The 10,872-nt window shown below is 36.8% G+C and overlaps 2 protein-coding genes across 2 annotated transcripts in view; both read left to right on the top strand.

Annotated features, from left to right (window-relative positions):
• The first annotated feature begins 3,079 nt into the window (after positions 1–3,079).
• Positions 3,080–6,338, top strand: LOC107460510 (PP2A regulatory subunit TAP46). Its single transcript, XM_016078877.3, has 8 exons — positions 3,080–3,388; positions 3,641–3,727; positions 3,944–4,048; positions 4,171–4,332; positions 4,654–4,689; positions 4,768–4,839; positions 5,153–5,433; positions 5,761–6,338. The coding sequence occupies exons 1-8, from the start codon at positions 3,167–3,169 to the stop codon at positions 6,008–6,010; spliced, it is 1,215 nt and encodes a 404-aa protein (XP_015934363.1). The 5' UTR covers positions 3,080–3,166; the 3' UTR covers positions 6,011–6,338.
• A 2,460-nt stretch (positions 6,339–8,798) lies between these two features.
• Positions 8,799–10,872, top strand: part of LOC107460511 (intracellular protein transport protein USO1) — a 3,699-nt gene continuing 1,625 nt past the window's right edge. Inside the window, exons 1-2 of the mRNA XM_052253220.1 lie at positions 8,799–9,317; positions 9,564–10,768. Of these exons, the coding sequence (XP_052109180.1) occupies positions 9,604–10,768 (1,165 nt within the window). The 5' untranslated portion in view covers positions 8,799–9,317; positions 9,564–9,603. The remainder of the gene's footprint in view (positions 9,318–9,563; positions 10,769–10,872) is intronic.

Here is a 10,872-nt window from a genome sequence, read left to right as displayed (position 1 = left end):
AGCGTGAGAAGATACCACTTCACTGTTTCCTCCAATTAGACACCATATTTTATTCTTCATTCTCTGCACTTTGAACCTTCTATGAAAAAAAGCAGTGTTACGATCTCCCTCTCTTAGCCATTTAGTTCGGAATTTCTTCTTCCAGTACAATTCTTCATTCAAGTAAGCCTTTTCAAGCTTCCACTCAATCTCATGTACCTCCGTACCCCCACAAATGCCTGCTGTCCTTATTTCCTGCAGCCGAGCATTGAGCATCTCTATCTCCTTCTTTGAATTTGATCGACTATTTTGTTGCCACTGACCAAGCTTATGTCGGCAAAATTTTAACTTCTAGGCTACGATATACATCGATGAACCTTCAACTGGAGAAGTCCAGGCTTCCCTAATAATACTCCTTATTTCCCCCACACCACACCATCTCTCTTGAAACTTGAATATTCTCTTTATTTTTTTCACCTGAGGGTTGGTGTCTAACAGCGGAGGAGCATGATCTGAGCCATTTTCAGAGAGCCTGAGGACAGTTGGGTGGGAAAAAGATTGCAACAGTCCCCGGTTCACTAATACTCTGTCTAAACGTTCTTGAATTAATTCACTCCCAACCCTCCTATTGCTCTAAGTGTACTGTTGACCAGTCATCCTTATATCCACCAAATCATTGTCACTAATAAATAGGTTGAAGGCTGCCATTGACGATAAAGATGTGTCATCACCCCCTGTTTTCTCCTCTGTTTTAGTGATTGCATTAAAGTCGCCCAAGATAATAACATCTTCCTGAGTCTGCCCCACTATCCTCAAAATCTCTTAAAATTGGGCTGCTCTTACTTGTTTACTACAGTTGAGGTGGACTCCAATTATGTGCCTCTGTACATTATTCACCACATCCCTCACTACACCTTGTATATGAAAACTAAAACTGCTGGTTACTTCAACATCACATTCTTCTTTCCACGCCATGGCTAATCCTTTAGCAATACCATTTGGATTGATTATGTGCCATCTGATCCACACAACTTCAGCTTCGCTTCCACCATACGAGTTTGGTTTTGAATGGGATTGAGTAATCTTTTTGAGGTTATGGATTGTCAGGGGTCTCTCCAAATCTCGAAAATTTCATGTAATGATTCTCATGGTGCTGGGGGTGCCATTGTACGGCTAGCACCATCCACCTTCTCTTTTTTGCTCCTCTTTCCTCCATACAGGCTTTTTTTTCTGATTAGGTTCATTTTCCCTACCTGTTGGTCCCTTTTTCACTCCACACACTTGCTGGTAGTTTTCATCTCTTTGTCTAACAATTTTTTTAATCTTCAGTTTCCTTTTCTCTTCTTTAATCGCATCGCTCTTTTTCTGCTCTAACTCCATAGGTGTCTCCATTGGGTTAACATCATCCAATAGGATCAGGGCTCCATCATTTTCCATAGCCTGCCAGGCCTCCTCTGGAGTCTGATTTAGCGCCCTGTCATCCCTCTTTTTAAGGGATTCTACTATCTCTTTTACCTGATTTTTGATTCCACACATGCTCAGCTCAGCAAAGCTTTCTATTAACCATGTAAGAGATGGTTTCTTCCTTGGTTGTGTAGTTTTTGGGTCAGAGTTTTTATTTCATGTAGTGTCATTGTCCCCCTCTGTGTCCACTCCTTTTCTTAGTTGATAAGCTTTAACCCACTTTCCTATGCGCTCCTGTTTGGTTTGATTTGTCGTTGAGTCTATGATTAGCTTGTTACAATGCTTGGCATCATGTCTCAGTTTTGCACAATAGGTGCAGAATTTGCCCAGCCGCTCATATCTGACTTCAATCTCTATTATTCTCTATTCCGATCCAGCTAGTCTCAGACTATCTCTAACCTTTCGTTCTCCATCAATTCAAATTCTTGCTTTCAGAATTCTGGATTCTTTTCCCCTAACATTAAAGAACCCCACATCAATAACCGCTCCAATCTTCTCTCCCAATTTTCTCCTTACATCCAACATTTTAAATTCTTCCGGAAGACCTTCTTCCCATACCTTCTCATCTTCATTCTATCTCTGAAGGTGGAGCACATAATCTTTAAAGATCCAGGGTCCTCCTTTTTCCACTCTTATTGCATCTTGTTCCTCCTTGAAAAAGAATTGGAATATGTTGTTCCCCTTCTCAACTGTACGAAGACCCTTTGGTCTCCCCCAAATCACCCTGAGGGCATTGTTCATTGTTCTATGGGAGAAAGATTTGTCTGTGAATAATCTTCTAAAGAGGCTTTTAGAGCATGCCTTAGTCCCTTTTGCAATTTCTTCATCCCCTAATTATACTAGATCCTCCTGTTCCTCCCCACTATTTGAGTCATATTGTTTTTGTCCTCCTCCCGCTGACTCCATCATGGAGAATTTGTGTTTCAATCCCAGTCAACAATCAAAGTTGTGAGATTTTGAGTATGAGTTGAAAGTAAACAAAAGAGCCCTAAAAGAAGAATACTTGTCAAAGCTCTAGCAGAGCACTTGTCAAAGACACTAAATTTTCACTTTCCAATAACAAAGTTTACTTATTATCAAACTAAATAAACATAAAATCATATAACTAAATATCATATTATATATAATATCTAAAATATATTCTAGTAAATGGGAATTGCATTGGCCAATTAGTTATAGTTCAAATGGCATAGTTTTCCCATACTCAATTAAGAGGTTGTGGGTTCGAGTCTCCTATCTTTGGTAAAAAAAATGGGAATTTCATTGTATTTCTTCACCCATTTAAATCTAGATTATATGTTAGCACAAATATTTATCTTTTTTACTTTTTTTTTTGGACGTGATTTATTTTTTAATTTGGTCATGGACACGATTTCTTTTGTTTACTTTGACTTTTCGTAGTTGATGACTTTTTTTTCTGGATGAACTAGTTGACATTATGGAGGAAAATAGATTTTTGGTCAAACATTATCAGTCCTTTTTGTTGGGCATTTTTGTTAGGAGAATACTTGCTTAGACGCCAAAAACGAATATAATACTTATTTTTTGGTCTTAGGAAGGCCCAATCCATTAAAAGCCCATTTCATTATTCAAGGGAAAAAACTAAACGAAGATTAACTTTCTAGGACTAGAATAAGCAAAACAATTCTGGATCTCTCTGGAACCTTATGTTAAGATTATGATTTTGATCTCTGCGTTCGAAAGTGTTGCAAAGTGATTGAGGATGGGTGAGAGTAGAATGGAGGAGATGACGCTGCCAGGGCTGTTCGAGAAAGCTCGCAAGATCCACGCCACCGTGACGGAGTCCGGTGGCGCCGACGATGAGACGGTGAGGAAGGGTTGCGAGGCACTCGAGAAGTGCGAGGAGATGGTTAGCAAGCTCGGATTGTTCTCCCCAAACGAGACCAAAGACGATATCTCCACAAACAATCTCAAGTATCTTCTCGTAAGTTCTAACCCTCATTTCCTCCTCTTATTCTTAATTAATTTTATTAATTCATTCATTAGTTAATTGTTCCTATTTCATTTCATGGATGATGATGAATGCTACTCAGTATCAAAAATAGAGAGAGAGAGTCGTTGTTTTAGTTTTTGTACGTGATTTTTTAAGAGTGTTATGTAATAATTCATATTTAGGGCAGTTTTTTTTTTAAATTAATTTCCTGTGAATGATCCACATGATGTGATGCTTCCTCAGGTGCCATTTTATCTTGCTGAGCTGACTGAAAGAATAACGCAGGATGATAGGTTACAGGTTATAAAGGCTTCACAGGCAAAGCTTAAGGTAAGAGCCACTCATCTATAAAATCAAATTTACGAGTTTGAGATTTGATTCGATTTTACTTATGCTCCATGTGTTTGGTGAACTATGGAGTTTGATAACCTTGTCCAAAATAACAGAAAATATAAATTAATAGCCAGTTTCACTTTATTTTGCATAACTCTTGCTAAACCTTTGGTAATGTTTAATTTAATTGAAGCTTTCTGTTTCATTCTGTAGGAATTCATTTCCTTTTGTGAGGCAATGGAGCTGGTCCCAAAAGAGGAGCTAGAATTTTATTCGCAAGGGGTGCCAAAATCTGTTGCTGATCAGAGGGCCAGGAAGGTGTGGTTTTCTTTCCATATTTTCTTTTAACGGGAAGTGGACATTGGACATGCAAATTTGAGTTAAGAGCATCATATGGGTTTGCAACTAATTTTGTAAATAATTTGGTTCCTTTTGTGAAGATTGCTAGATTTAAGCGCCAGAGAGCTGCAGAGTCAAAGTTGCTGGAAATAAAAGAGCGAAAAGAACGGCGGGGGCGTTCTACTAGAGCAGCTGCACTTTCAACCCCTGTTGAGGCAGGAGAGGAAGAAGTATTGGATGATGATGGGGAAGAAGAAAGGGAGGTATGTTTCTGATCTAGTACTTATATTTTGGAAATACTATGGGTTATGCTTGTGTGAACACTGATTTTTACCCGATTGATTTAAGTTGCTTTATATAGGCTTTAAATTCAATCTGCTTCTGCTAAGCATTAGAGTTTAGTACTCACTGGAAATACATAAAATGGATTTTGGCCATTTTAAATGCAGAAAGCATCTCATATCCATTTAAAATGGCACTATTACATCTATAGACTATAGTATCACTAATATATAGAGCGGAGTCCTGATAGCTTTGAATTATGGAGAATATTCGCTTATTATTGATTTTTTTTTCTTTGGCAGGCTTGGAATACTACCATATCATTGGCGATTTGCAAGGTTTGCTTCTTATTTATACAGTTTTAATTGCTCAAGCTTTTCTACCTTATTGTGCTAATGTTTATCTTTACACTTCAGGCAATGGATCTGCTGGAAATGCTGAAGAAAGAGGAAGATATGCTGGTTGCTGTAAAGGATAAACAATCCAAGGTAGCAAACTGGCTGGCATGTGTGCAATTGATGAAAAGCTTTAGCTTGTTAGCTGCTATCACTATGTTATAATATAATATCATGTTTGAAAACCTTATTCCTTTATGAAATGTTGTTGGCTTCAAAAATGAAACTTGACAAACTGTTCTATGGTAGTAGAAATCAATACTTAACCATGTTTTGACATCATAGCACATTCACAAGCTAATTTGAAACTTAGGGTTGTATAATGTACGTAATTAAGTCTACCGGCATGTTGTATTTCAAAATTGTGATCTTGTTTGCCTTTCTATTTTTGTTTCTCCATTTTTAGGATGGAGATACGGAGTTCTCTAGGGAAGCTCTCGATGAACGTGCCAAGAAAGCAGAAGCTTGGCATCGTGATGCTGCAGTTCGTGTACAGTACACTAAACCGGCACAGCCAATCACATGCGCCACTTTTGCTCAGGATGTTCTGGAAGGAAGAGCTAAGGCTTCACAGGCACATGAACACAAACATCAACCGCTAATATTTGGACCAGCCAGTCTTTTGAACGGAAGCGTAACAACCGAGAGGGAAAGAATGGCTGCTCAGGTCTTCCAACCTAGTCATAGGTATATACATATTCACCCCTTTTTAGCATAAATTGCGCATTTGACCTGACTAAGCTAATGACTGAAGAGATTGTGAATAAGGAAATATAAATAAAATAAAATAAAGAGATTATGGCTGAATGAAAGGACATAGAGTTGCATTTCCTTTCAGTTTTGTTTTTTTTGCCTGGAAAGGATACAGGATTAGTAGGACTAGGATACCATCCTTCACCGAGAAGTGGCTTATTGGGTTTTTGCTCATAAACGAATTTATTAGAACACGATTTAGACTAGACCTTTTTTTTCATATTTATTTTGAGATGCTAAGTTGAATATATTTTGTGAAAGGATGCCAACCATGAGCATTGAGGAAGCAGGTCTTAAGGAAATGGAAATAATGAATAAATGGCAAGAGCGAAATGCCAGACTCATGGAAGAAGCCAACTCATCCTGGTACAAAGATAACAGGCCAACAAGGCCAGGAGAAGACGAAGATGAAGATGACGATGCTGCCCAGGAGAAAGCGCGGGCATGGGACGATTGGAAGGATGATAATCCCAGGGGTGCGGGAAACAAGAAACTCACTCCATGCGGCTAAATGAGGAATTGTAGGACAATCACAATCTTTTATTGTAATGAAAATATGAAATCCCATAAATTTTATTCTCTGTTCCCTTAATACCCCTTCACCCCTCTCATTTTTTGGTATCGGAATGGATGGGAGTAGTAGATTTATTCGTACCCTGTATTATGTATTAAGATTCTATGTATACCAGGTTCTCTGGACATATATTTTGTGTAGTTTTCACTGTTCAGATTCAATAGGCGACGCCATAGTGAATGTTATGTGATTATTTTTGGATACAATTTTGTACCTTTATACCATTAACACTGATACAAAAGCAGTGGGATCCCGTGATAGTCAATATACATGGATCCAAAATTCAAGATTCGTGATGGGAACAAATAGGTATGACTTTCTTCGTTCCAGGTCGTAAAATTCTAACACTTCGTTGTCAGGCTCTCAAAATCAGGTGGATAATAAATATCTATGGCTATTGAACAGTTTGGAAACCACTATAGACTCGATATTATCCTTTGAATTTTGATATTGAAATATTAAGCTTTAAAAGCTTACTGCTTAAAGGAAAAACAACAAAAGGGATTTTTCTTATGATCATATATTAAAAAATTAATTGGTGTGCTTAAGGACAACATAAAAAGAACAAATTATATATGGGAAATTGCACCGAATGCTATTAGAATACAGGATATGAATCCTGCTTTTGAGTTCGCATTTCAATTTCCAAGTATAGATCTTCGATTTTGGAAATTACGAAAATCTTTACGTACATTGGACTATATAGTATATACACGTCACACATCTATATTGGTATTTGGCAGTAGAAATTTTTACATACTGCTGCTATGGTATTACGATAGTCCTTCGTATATTTATATATGAGGAGTGCTAGGTAAATAATGACTATATTGAATAATATGAACAACCACCAATCAAATAAAAATATACTATATTCTAATTTAATGCTACTAATTAAATTTAAGATTAATTTACTCTTTTAACTCTATTAATTTATACATTGTTCAAAAATATTGTTGGTTACGTATACTTTTCCTTTATATATTCATATTCTTTGGAAGTTTTTCTCCCTTTTTTGGGGGTTGCGTGTGTATTTGTTTCGTTTGTTAATGATTAGAAACCAAAAAATATTAGCACGACAAAAAAAAAAAACACCAACGAAGAAAGAAGGTAAATCATAGTTTTGAATCACTACTTATTAATAAAGCAAACAACTAGTAAATATAATCAGATTCAATTAGAGAAATTGCATAATTTTAGGATTTTTATAAATTTTATTTAAATAAATCCAAAACTCGATATGGACTTAGAATAAATTAAAAATACTCGGTTTGGTTTAGTATAAGTTTTTTTTTTGTTGCCCACACTATCTCCCAACCCGACAGGTCAAGAACTAATCTATTGCGGATCTGAGATCTTTAAGGGTTTGTCATTGGCCAATAAATTGCTGCATGCACAAGTTGTATTAGGCAAAAAGAAAAAATAATATTTTATTTCAATATTTTTCCCCTTAATAATTTTATGTTATATATGAAAGAAAGCTCAACTACTAGCGTGGGACCACGGGAAAGAAGAAGAGCAAGAGGTGGAAAAATCTGTTCCATGTCCCCTGAGGTTTGAAAATTCTTAAATATTCTTAAATTTTATTTTATTTGAAAATAAAATTTGATCCCTCATCGATATTGAATGGGTATATTCAAATAATAATGTCTCTTTAAGATTTTCAAATGTATCTTAATGAAGTGAGTTGCACTCATGAGAGTATCTCTTAATTTATTTTATGCTACAATCCATAATTTAGTTTGATGCTGTATAGCTTTTCATGAACAGGTTCCACCAAATTAAATTGTAAGAGATTCTAGAATCATTGGTAGATGGGGCATGTATCATATTCAGTATTTTACACCTTAATGTATAAGACATTATATTGCTTGAAAATTGCAAACACATACAGAAATGTTTGTTCTTAACTGCAAGACATGCTTTGTCCTACAAGAATAGCTAACACGGTGGCATATTAGATACCACAAGAGTATTATTATTGTTTCGAATTTAAATTTGGTTTTTTCTTGTATTTGTTTATATGGATACAATTATTTTTCTATGGTAATCGTGAATATTAATCTAAGAGCAAGATAACGTGGTCCAGTAGGGAGTGAGTTATTTAATTGGGTTGTTTATATTTATTTTGTTACACTAAGCTGCCGAATCATGAAAGTGACCTATTTGTCTAAATGGGTATACCAAGTTGCAAAGCAACCGGTTATTGTCCCTAACTTATGTGCGTATAATACAAAATTAACAAAACAGAAAGATACACTTATGTAACTGATCTCATGCAATGTCTCACATCTATTCTCATTATATCTTGTGTTTAAACTTGAAGTCTATTATAACTATATTCTTACAACCACCTTGACATGGTCGAGTGGTGAGCTCACTCGTTCAAATAGTCGTGGGGAGTTTGAGTTTTGATTTGTGTATGTAGTGATTCATTCGCCAATAGCAGACTCGATAGAAATTTGATCTGCAATAAATTAGTTCTTAGTCTATTCAGATTGAGAGATAGCGTGAGAATTATAATATATTTTACAATCTTTTAACCCATTTTATTGAAATTTGAACCTTGGAAATTTTATGCCGACGCATACTTTTATGTGACCTTAATAATTTATGTTAGGATCCAATTAAAACTTGGTTTTTCACGTTGAAAGATGACTTGCATTTTATATATAAAAAATGAAGAGTAGTATATTCTAGTGATGATACAGGTAAGCAACTGAAATTATATGATATTGTATAGCCAAATTGACTCAAAAGATATTTATTATTCTTCTTTTTGGTGATCAGCTTCTCTCTCTTGTCAGTAATGGTGACAAGCTCCCAGGAATCTAGTGCTTTTGCTTGCTAAATGGTTAATGCTTGAGCCACAAAGAAAATAAGAGTGTTGAGTAGTACAAAGGTTGGTGGTAGGAGAAGAAGAAAGGAAATATAAAAAAGAAGAGTTAAAGAAGGATCATGTGTGGGGCTAATAGGGCCTGTACAATCACTTAGAACCAGGGAACCAAAACTTAATAGCCTTTTTTTCTTCTCTATTCTTGGTAGAGTGCACCCCACCTGTTCTACAGAATGTGCACGACTACACGTGTTTATAACAATCTTTTCTGCATTTTGTGGACATCTAATATGATCCCCTTCACATCAGTTACATGAGTTTTGCTGTTTGGTGTGACTTGTGGACTTAACTGATCCATTCAAGTACTTTTTCCAGGCCTAGTTGCAGTTTCAGAAGGGGAGAAAATATGTAAGTAAGATCATTCTTGAATCCTGTGTTAAGGAAACTATTGCTTTAGACATACACTAATGTCTCCCATCATTTTCATTAGGCATCTGCTGTTTTAAACTCAATTATTGTACTGTCAAATATGTCTATCATTATTGAATCAATTGGGATCTATCTATGGCCAGAAATCATGTGAGTTTTAATGTAATGTGGGACTCAGTTTCATTAATTATAGTTGTTTTCTTATTGGTTTTTTTCTTTTCACAGTTGCAGAGAGGCAAAGGAGAACCAAAACCCCATTATAGTAATGGCAGAGGATAAGGGATTCTCTGTCTTGGATAACAGATTTGGGTATGACAAGAAGAGTGACACTGATATTATGTATCCTATGTATTTTGGTGTTTCTTGTGCGTTTTTTGCACTCCAAGCACTCACAAAACCACATGTTGAGGTTGAAAAATGGAGTGAAATCCGTGACAGCATACTCCAAGGGAGTGCACAGCTGCTTGGGTTGATTGTGTGGAAGGTTCAGAAAGGGGTGCCGGCTGGGAAAGAATATAGCAAGATTCTCTTCAAGCTCAGTAATGCTGAGAGGGAGATTGAGAATCTCAAGAAGATGAGGCATGAGGATGCAAAGGCCAATGAGAAAGTTGTGGGGATCTTTGCTGCACAGGAGCAGAGTTGGTTGCATGAAAGGCGGAAACTTCGGCAGCACATTGGGGCTCTGATGAATGAGCTGAGAGTGTTTGAAAAGAAAAAGGATGAGGCTGTCTCTGAAATGAGCCAGAAATTGAAGGAAATGGAGGATTTGCTGGAGTCCAGGGACAAAGTGATTCAAGAAGGGGAGCAGAAGAGGAAGGAGTTGGAGGAAAATCTTGCAAAGGCTGAAAGGGAAGCAGAAGAATTGAGAGAATCTGTTAAGCTTGAAGCTCAGGAACACTCCTCTGATCTCAGGAAGCACAAAACTGCCTTCATTGAGCTGGTGTCAAACCAACGGCAGCTAGAAGCAGAGCTTGGCCGTGCCATGAAGCAGTTGGAGGCTGCAAAGCAGGAGCTCGGTTCAGTCTTGGAGAAGAAGGAGGAGTCAGAATTGGTGGCCCAAAACTTGTCTATTGAGATTGCAAGGCTACATAAGGATTTGGAGCAGAAAGACAAGATTTTGTCAGCAATGTTGAGGAAATCAAAGCTTGATACAGCGGAGAAGCAAATGCTGTTAAAGGAGGTTAAATTGTCAAAGGCTAGGAGGAAGCATGCTGAGCAAGAATCTGAAAGGTGGAAAGCAGTTTCAGAAGGGAAACATGAGAGACATTCCTTGAAGAGCATGTTGGTGAACTTGAGTTCAAGGATGGATGTTTTCCCTGCTCCTAGAGTTGGCCAGCATAGTTCAACAGGATCATCACAGATTGCAAAGGAATCAGATTCTTTTCCACACTTTGCTGATAAATATTTGCCACAAAGAACTGAAGGCTTGTGTAAGATTGAATTCTCCAAACATGTGTTTGTGTTTATTTTGTCTCTGTATGGTTAATGTACAAAGTTCTTTTTGTATTTACCCTTTTCTCCTATTTACTCTGTA

This window comes from Arachis duranensis, chromosome 8, assembly GCF_000817695.3.
Source record: "Arachis duranensis cultivar V14167 chromosome 8, aradu.V14167.gnm2.J7QH, whole genome shotgun sequence".
Taxonomy (NCBI): Eukaryota; Viridiplantae; Streptophyta; class Magnoliopsida; order Fabales; family Fabaceae; genus Arachis; species Arachis duranensis.
This window is presented reverse-complemented; position numbering and strand designations above follow the sequence as displayed.

Bases quoted from the DNA above. Each gene is read 5' to 3' on its own strand.
- LOC107460510 (XM_016078877.3), top strand. From the start codon at position 3,167: ATGGGTGAGAGTAGAATGGAGGAGATGACGCTGCCAGGGCTGTTCGAG. The intron at 3,728-3,943 runs GTAAGAGCCACT...TTCATTCTGTAG, and splicing joins CTTCACAGGCAAAGCTTAAG to GAATTCATTTCCTTTTGTGA. The intron at 4,840-5,152 runs GTAGCAAACTGG...CTCCATTTTTAG, and splicing joins TAAAGGATAAACAATCCAAG to GATGGAGATACGGAGTTCTC.